This window comes from Anopheles stephensi, chromosome X (genome assembly GCF_013141755.1).
Source record: "Anopheles stephensi strain Indian chromosome X, UCI_ANSTEP_V1.0, whole genome shotgun sequence".
Classification (NCBI taxonomy): Eukaryota; Metazoa; Arthropoda; class Insecta; order Diptera; family Culicidae; genus Anopheles; species Anopheles stephensi.
The window spans coordinates 2935110-2952135 of NC_050201.1; the positions used below are offsets into that span (position 1 = coordinate 2935110).

At 48.3% G+C, this 17026-nt stretch overlaps 2 protein-coding genes across 2 annotated transcripts in view; one reads left to right on the top strand and one right to left on the bottom strand.

Moving 5' to 3' along the window:
• The window catches only part of LOC118503969, a 54360-nt gene that overhangs the window by 14415 nt on the left and 22919 nt on the right, over positions 1-17026 (bottom strand). The window lies entirely within an intron of this gene.
• On the top strand, positions 1085-9750 carry LOC118503964 (protein big brother). Its single transcript, XM_036037880.1, has 3 exons — positions 1085-2057; positions 3256-3486; positions 6745-9750. Exons 1-3 carry the CDS (start codon positions 1893-1895, stop codon positions 7039-7041), a joined length of 693 nt encoding a protein of 230 aa, XP_035893773.1. The 5' UTR covers positions 1085-1892; the 3' UTR covers positions 7042-9750.

A 17026-nucleotide genomic window follows, 5' to 3' on the forward strand; every position in this document is an offset into this window, starting at 1 on the left:
GGCAAAAGAAAGAACCCGAAAAACCCCCCTTGATAGCTCCAGTCCAGTACGCAACAACAAAAAAACCTGACATCCCCGAGCACGATCTCCGAACTCCAAACACCCGCAACCGTATACCAGGATCCATCCAACCGAAGGGCGAGATGAAATGGAGGAGATTGGGGTGGGGGGGAGGGTGAGATCGGAAAACCGGTACGATTGTGGTACGCCGGCTTTCGGCGGCTAAAAAACAGGCCAAAAAACGGCACCACAATGCCGCCAAACCGCCATATTGCCCTGAAACCTACCGCGGACAGTCTACGTGTGTGTGTGCGTGACAAGGGATGTTGCGGGGGAGGTTGGTGATGCTCCTTTCCGGTTTCTCGAACCCGCCCGCCCAATGCTCGGCAAAACCTCAACGCCCCCTTTGATTCGGATTTCGCGTGCAGGGCCAGGCAGCAGCAGCCTCGGAGCACAACTCTTCACATCAAACGCGCGCCCGGGAGAATAATCTCTTTAATCCATCGTTCGGTGGAACGTTCGGTCCCGAGTCGCGGCGTGTGCGTATGTGTGCAAAAAGGACAGCGACAGAGGGTGCGTTGTGAGCAGGGTAGCTGTGGGAAACTCTATTGGCGAAAGTGAAACCGACGGACAGTTTCTGTTGGAGATAAAGACGGTTCAGAAAGATTCTTCTGGAGCATTTTTTTCCGGATACCTTTTATAGCAGTAGTTTGTTTAAACTTAAATGTTAAAGTTAGCTAGTTCCAAGAATTATCCTTAGTTGTAGTTAAAAAACATTGTTCAAACTACTTCCACAACATCAGGCAGGCTCCTTCCTTCAGTCACTAGTTTCGAGCAGATGTCAGCAAATAATCCAAAGAGGCGTGGCTACCGTCTACTCGAGCTCGAAGTACAGGTTCGCTGCGTGAGGGTCTAGCTATCGAAACCCCTTGCTACAGTAACTGCACAGCTGACAGCTCCGCCCCGTTTCAACCGAGCGTACGGGCCGGCAACAGTAGCTGGCCGGCAGTGGGAAAGGGATGCGTGCAACGGCCCTTGCACCAACCGAAACCGAACCGATTCGAGCAGTTCCGTTTCGGAATTCTCCATTTTCGATTCCTTCATGCTGGCGAGCGGTCCGTACCGGGTGTCATTCCATTCCAACCAGCCAGCGGAGTCGGTACACGAACTCGTTGCGTTGCGTAGCGCTTACCGTGGTCGTGCATGTTTGCTGGTGTACAGAGATTTATCTCGACGCGCGTGTGACGTGGACGCGACAAAACATACGACCGTTGTTGGTGTGGTGCCGACGCGAAAAATTTGCGACTTTGGAAGTTTGTGTGCAGTGTGCGGGTGCATTGTGGTTGCTTTCGTTGTACTTGGTGTGTGAGCTTGCGAAGGTGTCAGAAAACAGTGAGACAACACGAAATCGTCTCCAAAAAGTGACAGTTGTCCTGTGCGTGATTTGATTTCCGTTTTGCTTGTGTTGCGGTGTGCAGGTGTGGCGTTGTAGTTTTTGGTGTGACGTATGCCGATGTGCCTAGGGTAGGCAAGGATAACAGCCGGAACGCTCTGTACACGAGAGGCGACCGATCTTGATTTTTGTTTTTTGAAGCCCGACCATTAAAAACGCGCTTGTCACGTGCTCATCAAATCACCTTATTTTGGACCGGGACCTGGCGCCGACTCACAACCAACAATATCTCTTCTTCAATCAAACGCACCAAAAACCATCGGGACCAGAAGGCCAGCTTTTGGCGATCGTGTCAGTGTGATCGTGTTCCAGTGTGTGGGTGAATATCCGGGCGAGTGTCGTGTCTTGAAGGGACGCTCAATCAAAGTCAACAAAGCGCAAGTAGGGAGAAGATCGTTCGCACGTCGCGGTACTTGCACTTGGCCGTATTTGCCTCACCATGATGAACGATCCGGCCGCCCTTGGGATGATCCCGTTCGATACGATCGGGCTGTATGAGCAGCCGAAGCCACGGTTTATCTTTAAAATGCCGCGCGTAGTGCCGGACCAGAAGTCCAAGTTCGAAAGTGACGACCTGTTCAAGAAGCTGAGCCGCGATAGTGAGGTAAGTTGGTTCGTGGAGGTGATGTTTAGGGATAGAAGAACGTTGAAAGGAATATCTCTTGCTATCTCGATGGGATGTAAAATCCAACGCCTTGGTTGCAGGTCAAAATCTTAGACTATCTTGGAAGAGTTAAACCTAGACACAGTCCACCATTCTCAAAGAGGAGTTCTCCGCTTTTGTTTAGAAACCTTCAACATATAAAAAAAGGTTCCCATCGTTCGTTAATCGCTTTGTTGGCGCCTCTTGTTTTGTGTCGCTTCCGTTTTTTAAGGCCCAGTCTCCACGCCAGCCAACAGATTCTTTACGGGCGCCATACTCTTGCGACTCTTGCGACCAGTGCACTTTTGTTTACAAAAATCGAACACTTTCGGGGGGGAGGTTTTTTTTTCGCTCGGCCGAAGTTTCCGGACCAGCTCTAGTGACGCAGTGTTGGGATCGTTTTGTGTGCCATTGTAAACAGTAATTAAAAAAGCTGACTCCAAACACATATTGCCGCCAGACGCGCTTCCCAGCAAACGATGCTCGTCCACAGAAAACAGTTCTTGGGCAAGTCTCGCGCAAAGGGTGCTCGGTGTGACTTTATTAACCTGCTTTTTCTCCGGGAGGAGTTTTATTGGTCGGTTTGCTGTTTGTTTAATGTAGCATTAGCCGACGCGGGTATCCGGGGATTTTAACAACAGCATCGGTACACTTATTGATGTCCGAGGGAGGATAAAATAATGGAACTTCAAGTCAAAATTCATGTTCATTTAATTAAATATCAATTAAAATCTCAATAGTAACGAAAGTTGAGCTTTAGTCAAAAATGTCAACCAACTTTGAAGCCGCCGGGGAGGCTGCCGGATGTTGACTGGTGTTGACTCGATAATAGCGCATGCCTGGTAACTTCCATTCTTCGGGATCTCTCTAGCGTGTGACGTAATTTAGCAAATGGCTTCCTGCACGGCGAATCCCCATCCTTGGATGCCTCCTTTCGTCGTGTTGATGCGCAGTTAAAGCGATAGCCTAAGAAATCATGCTCTTGCGAGCATCTTCTCTATAGATGTACCTTCACACCAGATTTTCTTCGACTGACAGCTAGCTTTAAGTTTGAAACCGTCGGGACGGGTGTTTTTGTTCGGAGACTTGTAACTTTAAGCAAATACTCGGTATCCACAGAGTCTAATAAATGATTGCTCACGCTTTCTTCCCATCTCAGGTACGATACACCGGCTTTCGCGATCGTCCGATCGAGGAACGGCGGGGCCGTTTCCGGGCGGGATGCTGCGAGGGCCACACGGAGGTGTCGTTCGCCGCCACCGGCATTAACCTGCAGCTCGTCTTCAACCCGAACCATGGCCTCTACCACCACCCGCACCATCACCACCATCACCATCCCGCCCATCTCGGACTGGAGAAGGAGTGTGACTTCGACAAGGAGCACGGCAAGGTATGTGTCCATCACCAGTGTCTAGATGTTCGTACAGCTCACACCGCTGCTTCGGAGAGCGCAACCGTAAATTAGAAATCAATCGAACCCGGTGTACTGGTGTAATGATCGGAATCGCTTGAACGTCAGGAGAATCGAACAGAGGAACCAATTTTAAAGAAGCTCAACTCGAGAGCAAAAAAAAGGGCACCAACTGCATCGACCTTTTTTTTTGCTTGTTGGCTTCCCTTTTTGTGTGTTGTTTGTTTGTTGGTGGTGTACCTGTGTGCCGGGCTGCATTCTCGAGAGCCGGCAAACTAGAGGCCTGTCTGGCTGCCTGCCTGGACCTCTGCATCGAGAAGCAGCGAGAGAGAGAGTACCGAGGATCGATTAGGTTGAAATAATTGAAAAGTAAATTTTCAATAAGCAGCAGAGCGAATGCAATTCGTGCCGGTCGGGCAGGACCTCGCTCGGAGAAGGAGGCGAAGGCCGTCGTCCAGGGTTTCCAAAAAAAGAAAAAAAAACGTTCAAATTTGACAACATAAACAAGCAGAACCGATACCCGAAGGATAATTGAGAGCTTTATTGGCAAAATCGCATCCATCCCGAGAATTGTCGGGGTTTGATGTTGTTCTCGGAGTCCGCAGCTTTTTTTTTTGCTGCTGGAAGATTGCTCGGTGCTCTTTTGTAGAAACTTCATATTGCATCATGCGGTACTAATAAGGAGATTTGTCTAACCTTTTTCTGTACATGCATTGGAGAAAGAGCTAATTGGTTTGCTACCTTCAGAGTGTCCTCACAATAGCCGAGATATCCGGAAATGGTGCAGATGCACATCCCCCAAGAAAAAAGACTCTCCAGCGTAACCGTGGCAATATCTCCCGAGTTTGGTGTGACACGCGACGACACGACCACACGCACCCCCAGGATAATGGCCGTTGATGCTGCAAAGTTCGCGGACTCGAACACACAGACGTACACAGTTTCTGGTCCTGCGCAGACCGGCGGCACCTTCTTGCTGCTGGTTCAGCTGCGTGATGTGGGTGGTGGAAGATAGCCTGGTGGTAAGATTGATGGTTGCCTCTTTTTTTCCGGGAGGGTGGCGTCACCGCACGGCAGGACACTCCTCCTTCGGATTGGTTGCGAGGGTGCTCCAGCGCGCGCGTGTGTGTGAGCTAAATCTACATCCAAGCTGTATCTTTATTCGGTAGTACGCGAGTCGATGAAAGGAGCCTCACCAGTCCAAGTGAAACACATTGTAACTCCCGAGTCCTGGGGCTCAGTAACACCAGACAGAATTTGGGGTTTGAGCAGTTGGTGAAATACGGCAGACCTGCGACATGGTTGAGTGGCGACTATGCAATTACTTCCCCCCGTTGGACGTTCGTCTGCAAGTCCTCCGCTCCGATTGGGAAAGGGGGTGTCGCTCCAATTGTCCAATTGACAGTCGATGCATTTTCACGCGCTGACGCCTCCACGTCTGTGTACGGCTTCCTGTCCATCGCTGGCCGACCGTGGCCCGCTGTCTCGCTGGATAGCGTCGGAACCGGAAACGTTCAGGTGCCTGACAGCAACCGAAAGCGGCCAAAATGGGGTGTAACGTGCGCGAACACGGTGAATGACAGTAGAATTGGCGAAAAAACAACAAACACGCCAACTGGGACGGCGGCGTGTCGATGTCAATAGGAGCAGCAGCAGTTAATACCTGCTTGTAATGTGCAGCAGTGTAGCAAATGGAAGGACGGCGGAAGTGTCCGGATGGTTTAACCGACCTGTCAAACCTGGCTTCGGGGGTTACAAAACCTTTTGCTCTTTGTTTGCTGCTTAAGACAACCCCGGCCGGTTAAACGGTTGAGCCATTAGTGGAGGAGCCACGCCGTGCACGTGTGGCCACCATCTGGAGTCCGGAGTACGGTCGGTGCGAGCGAACGTATTTTCGCACTTCCGACACAGAACGCAAACCTGCTGCGGAAACTGCGTGCCGCCCCATCTACCAGCTGGTGTTGGCAGGAGCGAGAGATGTTGGAGAACTTCCTCGAGGGCACCTCCACATTGCCTGCTCAAATCGAGGCGACGATGATCGTAATTGAGCACCCAAGAACAACAATCAACTCTGGACAGGGTTCGGATCTGCCTCGAACGCACTGACGTCACACAGCTGACGGACTCGACGGGATTCGCTCCCGTATATGTCACTGGCACATTTGGCACCCACATTTTGCAAACACCAACGTGCCCCCGTACATCAGGAAGTGTTCCGAGCGCTCGCGTGCCACTAATTGTTTCCTCTGTCTTCAGGACGTGTAGCAACTTTGGCGACTTGCGGAAGATGCGATGAAGCGTGCTACAAAGTGGAGAACCCGAAAGCCCGTCCACGCGTAACCTTTACACATGTTCCGACGCTTACGGGCGTCTAATTATTGTGCTTTTACCGCTTGGCTTAGCCGCTTAGTTCCGTCCGTCTCGGGCTAATCCTCGTCACTTAAGGTTAAGTGTGGACCCCGACCCCGGGGGAAAAGGTCTACCAGTATCCAATTACCGTCTGTTGCTGCCGGCAGCTGCACAGAGACTTGTGCCAGGCTTTCGTGCGTATTTTAGCATTGCAATTCGGTTCCCGGGACCCACGATCAAGGAAACCCCGGTCGAATCTTCCCCGGGATCCTGCGGCGCGATCAGATGACGCACGCTTTCAACGCAAACGGTGACTGTCTCGTGCGTCTGTGACGGTGCGGCCACCGACGACGAAGGTCGAACATCTCAGGCAACCGGGAGTCTCACGCTCCGGTGCTTAACGAGCGTAAAACAAGCGCTGTAAATTATCGCTCTGCCAGCCTTCTTTACCCGCCCGCCCACGAGCTGTGACATTTGAGACCCTTGTGCGCGCTACACACGAAACATTGTCACTGACAATAAGCCCCCGGGAGCACCGTTCAGCCCGGTGCCGGCGGCATGTTTGTTTCGGGCCCATTTAAAACGGCATGTAAACATCGATTGTGCCGCGTCCCCTAATGCTGTTTGTTTGGAGAGCGACTCGTAAATCGGGCTCGGTACTTAGGTCTCGAAAGGCTCACGGTGGTCCTCCGATCGTGAAACGTCAATAAAAATGACAAGATGTCACGACATGCCCGCTACAACAAGCAAAGCAACGAGGGGAAAGAGTTGGAGTCGGTTGACAGCGCGTTTAACAGTACTACTTTAGCTACTCTAATCACACTCGCTGCACGTCCTCTGCCAACATACACTAAACGTGCACTCTTCGTTCTTCATCCTTTCCTGCAGGTTCACATTAAATCTCACTTCATCATGAACGGTGTGTGCGTACGCTTCCGGGGCTGGCTCGATATGGAGCGTCTGGACGGTATCGGCTGTCTGGAGCTGGACGAGAAGCGGGCCGCCCAGGAGGACGCCATCCTCCGGGAACAGCTCGAACGGTACAACCAGCGTTTGCGGGACTTTGAGGACAAGCAGCGCACCTACCAGCGCACCACGCAGGACGAGTTTGAGCAGATGCGCCGGAACGGGTCCGGGATTGGGGTGGGCGTGACGGCCGGTGCGTCCGGCATGTGGAGACGATAAGCCGGACACCGGGGGCGCTGTAACAGAACGTGCCAAAAAGAAGTAAAAAGAATAAAGAAGCAGCAACAAACCCAGGAACCCGCCCTATCTGCTCACAGAGCGCGCCCGAGGCGCATCGCAAGTTCCGGGCCATCAGCAACAACAACAAACAGGGCGGCCACCGTGTATCCCGACGACACCGGACGTCCGCAGGTCTTGGAGACTTGTGAACGTCCCGATCGATCCTGTCATCTGGGTCATCTGGGTCTAGGCGTGTGTTGATGAGCTTTCCAGTGGAAGGAGAGGAAAGGAGAGTCCTCATCTTCGTTACACATACACACATACAAACACGTACATGTTAAGAGAATCTTTCCCCCCTAGCAGGCAAAAAACGAGAGTATCGCCCTTGATCTTTTACTCCCTCGAATATCGAATTGGAAGAGAATCTGTGTCGCTCAGAATGTATAGTAAGTGTCTAAATGTTTTTAAGAATATTCAATTTGTTATGTCAAAATCGCTTATTGTTATAAACATGTAGACACTTGTAATATGACCTGAGAACGACACACACACACACTACAGCGTGTTTGTATATTGTATATTGTAAAGTATCTGTGTTATGGATTATTAGTTATTTGTGCATCCTGTTTCTTCCTTCTCCTTCCCCCCTCCTCTCTGTTCTCTCTCTCTCTTTCTCTCCAACACAAACACTTTTCTCTTGCTATCTCTCTCTCCGCTACATCGGCGAAAGTGTAGCAGACTGGAGAGACAGATCGGGACTCAAAACCAGCTGTGCATGTGTGTAAGTACTGTTTAAACTTTTCTTTTTCCTTTAAAAGTTTTGTAAAGTTTAACACAAAAAAACCAAAAAAATGATTAAAAGAGCAAGCTGTTCGGGAAGAGGAAAAAAGGGGGGCTACACATTGAGCCGTAAGAAGCGTGTGTGTGTGCGTGTGCGTATGTGAGTATGTGTGCGTGCGCCCAAACACACAATTGTACATTAAGTTTTTTAGTGAAAGTAACATTTTAATGTGAATAGCTCAAAAATGGGAGAGATCTACTAGCTGTAAAAGGGGAGGGGGTGGGATGGGAGGGATAGAGGAAGGTGACGAGTGGGTGGAAGGAAAACAAATTCGTTGTTTGCACACAAAGATACCAAACATATACTAACACACACACACCAACACAAAAGAGAACTTCACACCGACAAATTTCGGATTTCGTTTTCTGCCATTTTGTTGCCGTAAGTTTAAACATTAAAAAAAATATGCCAAAACAACTAACCCTAAACAAATGGTGATGCAAAAAAAAGAAGAAAAACAAACAATAGAAAAGTTTCCAACACGTATAAGAAAAGGGGAAAAAACATACACACACACACAGACACATTTGTATATATTAATGATTAAGCGATTCGATTGGCGTAAAACGGAACAGAGGAGAAAAACAGAGCGACAAAATAGAGAAGTAAAACTAGCAACTGATGCGTTTTTAGATGCGAGCAAGAACAACCAGTTCCGGCAAATTTTTGAGGCGGGGGATATACGAATAGGAAAAAAATATTCGTTGCACAACACCGAGACACACACACACACAGAGCAAAAGAAAAAGCAAAACTTTTAGAAGAAAAATCTATACTAAAAGAAACAGAGAAAAAAAAACTTTCCTTTAAAATCGAAGAACACTGCTAAATGCAAAACAATGTCGTAGAAAACGCAAACAAAAAACAAACGCAACTATTTATGAAACAAACAGTAGCATAAATAGATAGGGAGAAAAGGGAAGGATGAACTGAAACCAAAAAACAGAGGAAAAAAACGTGAAAACAAAAAACGAAACAAAGTAACCCCGAAAAAGAGTAAAAAAACGAACAAGAAAACAAAACAGATAATATACGTGAAAAAAAAAATTAAAAAAAAAAAACAAACAACAATATAGTAGAACAATTTTTTCTTCTTTTCTTCTGTAAAGTGATATCATAAAGCTTATTTTTGCTTAGTTTTTGTTTATCATCTCGTGTTTCAGTGGTTTTGCTCATGCTTTCTTCTCCCCTTGTATATGCGGTGCGTGCGTGTGTGTGTGCGTTTGTAATTTGCTTTTTATTTAGTTATAGTCGTTAGCGGTACGATACACTCACTAGATTTGTAATAATTTTATTGTAGTTATTAAATTGATACGCCGGTAAAAAAATATATTTTATATATTTGCCTTTTTAAAAGCCGTTTCTATTGTTTCGTTTTATTTTTTGTGTTTGTCCTGCCATTGCGATTATTTGGTGTTTTTATTATAAAAAAAGTGGTGCAAGACGAGTTATGTTTGAAGGAGATTTATAAGAAAAAACAACGCCCCCCCAACAATCCGAATTCCACCAGATGTAATCGTAACGCTCAAATGTATTGAAACAGGTTGAAAAGATCTTTCAAAGTGTAAAAAAAAAAAACAAAACAATTGACGAAAAAACTTCCCCTCAAATAATATCAACACGAATGATACACGCGCACGATAGTAGTAGAATGGGATTGAAAAATTCGAATATACGGGAAAGTAAACTAATTGTATTGTCTCTAGCCAAGAGGTGTAGGAAGAGTGGCAAACAAAACAAACTGGCAAGCTGCATCCTATAGCATCTCAAACTGATATTTAAATGACGAAGCAACCGTAAAAAAAAACACGCTGGAACCGGAAATAGAGATTTCTTTTTGTTACGTATAAACCTACGATGAAAACCAATATCGTTTGTGTGTTTCATTTCCTTTCAACGCTGTACAGAATGGAAGGGTAAGTATTTACTGCAAATGCATGTCACCTGACCCCTGATAACCGTAGAAAGGTATCTTGTCAACAGCTCACGAATGCGTTGGAGTGCGAACTTTGAAGTAGCTCGTTGGTAAAAAAAAAACCCCATTCATCGCCCATAGTAACGGAGGACGAAGTTTGATTGTGTTTGGGTGGGGTGCCGGAGGTCGTCTATATCACACTTCTTCGATTGCGATCCAATCCCATCACACACTAACTGACAGCTGGTAAGCCAAATAGTGTGTGGTTGGTGTGGTGCTTAGTGTTGTGTCAAATAGCTCCCCGTTCGGGTGTGGGTGCTGTTCGTTCGCCTGCATGTAATCATTGATCGTGTCAGTGAAGATCTTCTTCGTGGACTGGTAAAAACGGCCCAAAACCGTGAACCACGAACTGTCAAACGTCCATCAAGACATTCTGCCCAACAAGAAAAAAAAGAGGGTCGGAACTCGCACACGCAAGGCTAGGGATCGTTCCGAATGCCGTGTTTTGGTTTTAAGGAACAGATTTTCTCAATATTTTTTATACCCATATTTCAACAGTAGCAGACGGCACGCGACTTCGACTTATGATAACGCGAAAACGAAAACAAAAGAAACTCATCGCACTACCAAGGCGTAAGTCGTCTGCAGTTGCTTCGGTGCGCCTACTATCCAAGGGGGTAGGCCAAAGTGGCTGACCTTCCTTATTTCCGGGTGTTTTTGGGGAAGTTTGCCTCCATCTTGAGGGACTAACCGGAAATGAAAACACCTCCTTCAGCAACCGATACCGCCGGAGGCCACATTCCGATTAGATTGACGGGTGCTCCAGAAGGCAAACTCCTTGTGGGTGTTGGCCGCTTCTTGAGCCTTCCACAGTCACGTCGGTCAAACGTCACGAGTAGCGCGTATATGGGTTGAGGGGTGGAGGTTGAAGGCAGGACCATATCTAACCGGAAGTGCAATGCGCCGTAGCGTCTTTTTGGTGGCGATGTTTCCTGAAGCGTTGGAATATTTGGTGGTCGATTATTTTCGCTTTCGTTTTCGGCAGCAGCAACGCCCTCGCAAGAAACTGGGGTTTTGCCCCGATCGAAGTCTTCAGCTATATCAATACCCGCAGTACCCCGCAGAGTGTGTTCTAGGTGCCGCAACGCAACCAGACGACACTGATTGACATATGTTGAGCGTTGAGGTACTCTTTGCACCTTGTGTGCACCAAGACATACTGCGGCAGCTTCTCCCGATGCAGTGATGGCGTCGTTTGAAGGGAAGTGTCATAATCAAACTCATCTCATGCTGTAGTAGCTGTAATGGATGTATTATACGCAACAACGCTTAATCAGACCCTCGCACATCTCACATTCCTCTCACGGACAGCAAGCACGAAGGGCTAGCAAAAATTGTGTCCCACCAGCGTCCCAAACAAAATTGCTGACTAATGATGAGGCTTGTAGTTGCCCGGGATTCCTTTTTCGCCTTTCTTTATCGTCCAGCACTCTTGGACGTCTGTAGCATACATACCGTGACAGCTAATCTGGACAATGGCCCAATCTCCAGCAAACAAAAAAAAAATCCTCATGTTGACCGGGTGTCATGAACGATACATCCTACATACTTGAGATGTAACAAAATGGTTACATCCTCCATCCTCCACACTATCCGGTTCACTTCCTGAAGACCCCCGCCCCCCTCCCCCTCTATCCCTCCATGTCCTCGTGTAGTTCCCTCAGAAGAAGAGGAAAAACTTTTTCATGTCTGACACGATTTCTTACACGCTTAGCTTTTGACGGCACACAACAACAAAAAAAGGGTAACGCTAAAGGCGCTGACGGAAGGAAATTTTCCACGTCCCCACCCTCCCCACCTTCACCTTACTTCTCGTTCTTTGGAGATCTCCCTTTTCTATGTAGAAACCGTGGAAGGCGTTTACAAAATTCGATTACAGCACAACACACACACACAATGGAAACACCACCGGAAATGGGGGAAATCTCCTCCTACTCCACCTCAAACCCACCCCCTATTCCCACCCCCCCCCCTCTACCAAAATCACAGGAAAAAAGGAAAGTAGGAAAGAAAGGAAAACGCTCCTTGGAGGCGAGTGAGAATAAACGACCATATCCGGGATAACGGGGAAGAAGACAAGTGGTAATCATCTACGTCACGGTAGAAGTAGCTGGGCGTGTTGTTGCGAGACTATTTGTGAGCAATAAATAAAGTAACAGTGAGTGAGGAGCAACAGAGAAGGAACCAGCCGGAACCAGAAATAATTGGGTGAGGAGGAGAGGAGGGGTGCCATGGGATACTCCCCCAACTTTTTTTTCCCTTGCTTTACAAGCACACAAGCAGAGAATCTCCTTGACAAGAAAAGCACCGGAAGGATCGAATGGGTCGGATGAATGAGCCAAACTTTTTTTTTCTTCTCCTTGGTCCTATCGCGCTCCTGCTGCCATCTCCTTCTTTCTGCAAGGTTTTCGAGAGTTGTCGCAAAAGACCTCCCCCCCCCCCCATTATCTCCCCTTTTCACCAGCAAAAACCGGAAGTCTGCCGACACTTTTACTTCGTTATCCTTCGTTAGCTTTTGCTAATTTTCGTTGCGCTTGTTCGCTTTGTTGCCTTTTCTAGAGCGACGGAACCCAACAAAAAGCCTTGGGGAGAAGGAGCGAGGGGGGGGGGGGAGGGGATCACATTAAATGGTTTAACAGACGCCCAACTCGCTTGTACTCTTGCTCCTCCTAAACTCTCCAGCAACGAGAAACATCATGCTCCCTGTTTAGAGAGAAGACCCAAAAGCCCGAACAGCAGAAGAAAGAAAAAATCCCCAACCGGATCCTTGGATCCCTACCGGAAGTACTACCGTACCTGTGACCGGTGACCCGCGTGCGTGTGTGTGTGTGCCCGCACTTTTTTCTTCCTTCTCTTCCTCTTCTTCTTCGTTACATCGGATTGTGCACCGGTTGGCAGCGTTTAATAAGCGACGGTGTAAAAAGCAGACTTCGACGGCTTTAGTTTTTTTTTTCTTCCTCGGCTTGTCGGATGGTTGAATAGATTGCGTTTAATTTAATTTGATTTCCATCGCCGACCGGGGTTTGTTTGGTGTCTTCGTTATTGGGTGGATTTCTCGCTCGCTGCCGTTGTAAAGGATCCGGGTATTGGGATTCGATTTTATTTTCACCTTCTGCCCCAAAAAGCATCGCTAACCACCAGCTGCTGCAAAGACCTCGGTCGCGAGGGGGGGGGGGGGGGGGGAGATTAGATTTTCCGCCAGTTTTTCCTCCGATTCGATTGGGATTCGGTTATGGGATATGCAAGCCCGTGAAGCCCTTTTTAGGGTTTTTTTTTGGCTAGATTTTCCATGTGTATAATGTTTTACCACCCATTTCACGCGTTTGTCAAATGAAAAGCCATCGACATGAGGAGGTTTTTTCCGGAAGAGGTTTTTTTTTTGTTTTGTTCCTGGAACCCCTTTCTCAGGGTTCAAGCCCTGATGAGGCACTCAATTTAAACTGACAGACCGCATAAAAACCTCCTCGAAACACAATGCATCCCCGAAGAGCTGGGGAGTGCGCGGGTGCGATGAGGTGAGCTGTGAAGTGGTAGGTTTTTGCCTGACCGAAATTGACGTCAGACGTGTGGTGGTGCAGTTCCCTTTGGCGGAGCGAGGATTCCCCGTTCGGGCACCAGGAATGCGTCATTAAATTAATAGGCAACTGGGCACGGGGTTGTGAAAAACAAGAACATTGCGTTGGGATGAGTGGGTGAGATTACAAAAAAGAGAAGGAGGAAAATCTTGCCAAACCAAGGGGGCCTGCCAATCGAGATGATGATGATGAAAATGCCACCGTTCGAAGAGGGATTCGTCAACAATGTTCCTGTCCGAGCGAGGGAGATCGGGCGAAAATGCAGACCGGCCCCGAGCTGCAACAGCAGAACTAAAAATGGAAAGATCTCCAAAACAACAAACCGCGTACCGCGAGCCCACCGAAGCCCTTGAAAGCCCGGACGTACGTCCTTGCGCGTCCGGAACAACGGGGAAACCGAGCGCGACCGTGGGTGGATGGAAATTCCACAGCAGCGGCAGCATCATCGATGGCAGGCAAAAGCGACCCTTCGAAGAGATGCGGCAGCAGGACGCACGTAGGTATATGTTCAAGTGGTGGTGGTGGAAGAGGTAACGAGAGGGGGAGGGGGGAGGGAAGGTAGGTGGCTGGCGCACGGGGTTCGTCCCGCACGTTTCGGGATTTGGATTGAAATAATAATAAACATTCCTTTTGTACGGTCGGGTACCATTATTTTACAACAAAACACAAGTGAGTGCGAACAGTGCACGCGCGTGGCGCCCGGAGAAGGAAGGGACGGGGGACAATTTTCTTCCTTCTCCTACCCCAACCTCAAGCAGTCCTAATGACGGTGGAAATGTAGCGGCGGAAACCATTAAGGAAGGCCCGGACATTTCGGTTCACTGGGCTCGTGCCTCTTTGATCCCGACACATCACAGGGGTTTTCCAGTAACAATCACTTCGTCTGGTTTTTTTCGGTTCACTTTGCGTGTTTTTCACTTCTATTTTAAGTATTTTACTCCAAAGTACTTGTTTTACTGCTTTGTCGCTATGTTTTTGCTTTACTGCTGCTGTCAAAGCGAAGATCGAGAAGCGTATATGACAGTAGGTTCGCTACTCAACATCGATCGCTAGTAGCGTCTATGACCACGGGTTGAAATCTTAGTAATTAAAGAAGATGAACAGATAGACTGTAGATGGGGTGGGTCTATTTTTAGCGTTCAAAATGAAAATTGGTTGGCAAAAATTATTATTCAGAAATAAAAGGAGCAGTTTATAGTAATATATTAAAGCGTTTAAGTGTAATAACATTGAGATAATCGGTAGGGTTCTGGTTGACAACTTGTCTTATTATAGGCAGACACACCTTTACTACACCTGATGCGACGGACGATTCTGGGACTGTAAAGAACATTTATTTCAGAACTGACATACGTCTCAAAGACATGGACTCTGTCTCTGAGGCATGGATAATTGTCAAACTCCTCTTAGCCGCATTCGAGAGTAGAGATGCTCAGAGCTGGTCCCAATGATCAAAAAGGGCTGATCGTGTCGGTGAGCTAGTTACTATCATCAACGGACGATCAAGTCCTCGAAAAGTTCCTCGTTTTTTGGTTGTCAAATCGAAAACTCAACACGTAATATAAATAGGGCTCAATCTGACATTTGCATTTCTTCTACGATATTTCCCGAAAAGCAATACTTCACTCGAGAAACCCTTTCCCCGTACTTTCGGTTGCCGTAAGCACGGTAGGGGAATGATTAGCGAGCGGGTGACGGACTACAAACGGGGCACACGCTTCAAAACTCCTTCAAGTTCTTCCTCCGTCCTACCCATCCAGCGAAACCCCTTTTAGTTCCGCTTCCGCGTCCGGGCGAAAGGAAAAAAAAAAATCTGTTTTTTTGTTTGTTGAAAAACTGTCAGAAAACGACGGGACGGGAAGGATGGCAAAAGGATTGCGCGCTCCTCTGGAGGACCACCACTCGAATGCGCAATCCTTAATTGAACCCTGCAGTTGTTTCCCCGAACCCCAACCGAAAACGCACTCTTGGCCAAGGGCACGAAGAATGCCGGGAATGTTGTTATTATTGAGATCAGTGGGTGAAAGCCTCATAAAATGGGGAGGAACAGGGCGCAATTCTTACACCGGGGGAATGGTTTTGTTTGTGCGATTTGTTGTTGCACCGTTGACAAACGGCGCTGTAAATCCTGGGTACGTGCTTCGGAGCTACCTTCTACCAGGGGGCCAGAGACGTTTTCGGAGATGTTGGCAAATATTTTTTTTCAATTTAAATTCACTTTCTAGTGGCGGTGTAAAGGGGGCACGGGAGTCGGGGATTCGCTGCTGCCGTGGTACGCGGGTCCTAATCCTTGGTGGTAATTGTTGCTAATGCTGGACAAATAGACGCCCGGTTGTTCGGTGTAATGCAGAACCGGGAAGACTAGTTGGAGCTAATGAGCAAACGCCATCTGATGTGGGAAGCTTGGAGCGAGTAAATCAGAACCCGTTGTTAGGGCAATTGTCACCGAGCGGAACAGGGAAGTTGCGTCAGCGCGTAGTGCAGGTGGGATACACACCTTTCAAGAGATGCATCGGTGACGTTCTTAATCTACCCGCGTGCAGTACAATGGACGCGGATGTTCATTAGAAGAAGATTATCTCTTCCACAGGCTCGATGCGCCTGAAAAGGTAGACATCCAGTGTCACAAATCATGGCAGATCGAACGATGCGCCCAGGTTGCACGTGTACCGAGCAGCAAGGCACGCACGCGGTCGGTAGGATTAATAAAAGGACAAGTCTCCCGGCCGGGCGACCCCCTTCCGAGTTGCGATTAGGATTACACGGGTGCAAACTGGGATTAACCTCGAAAATCCCCTATCGATTTAAATATTCAATTCCGGCAGCGCACGGTTGACGCAATGGCGGGTGTGAAGTGTTTTTCAATTTTCCAGCAAAACTGTGGAAGATGAGCACGCGCGCGCGCGTCCCGAGACCGAATAAGGTGACAAGGTGGTTCCGCACGTGCTGCACTCGAGAACGGCTTTGCTGCGCTGTTACCGCTCGATGCCCCGACGCGGTGGAGGGAAAATATTTTAGGCTTCGTTTGACATTCGACACGCACCGGTGGCGCTAGTGTCAAGTGTGAGGCAGCCCTTTTTTCCATACATTTCTTTTCTACCACCGGCGCTTGCTAATTGCTGTTCGCTCCCTAGGCCGCATCGCAAATGAACCATCAAACGGTTGGTAAAAGATATTGAGTTTACGCAGCGCACACGGGGGCAGGACGCAACTGTGTGGCACACGCCACTAGCGTTTTGCGCCCGACAAGGCAGGGATGGCGTGGAGCATGACAGTGCAGTGATGCGTTGCGTACATCGGATACGCGTACGGGCCTTTCTTTGTGTCTCCAAGAAGGAAACTGATGGGAAAAATGGGACACCAAGCTAGCGAGACTCGGTACAAGTGGAGAGTCCTCAATTATCTTACTCGTCAGTGAAGATTACAACAGTTCGCAGAGTCCGTACCTCCCACATGCACTAGCTTGATCCAGTACTGTCGTAAATCCTGTGTGACGAAGACCCCGTTTTCGATGTGACGCCGCACTGGACATAACACAAGTCGGTGACCATAGCATCCCGCCGTGTAGATAAATAAACATTCGCGTATAAATAA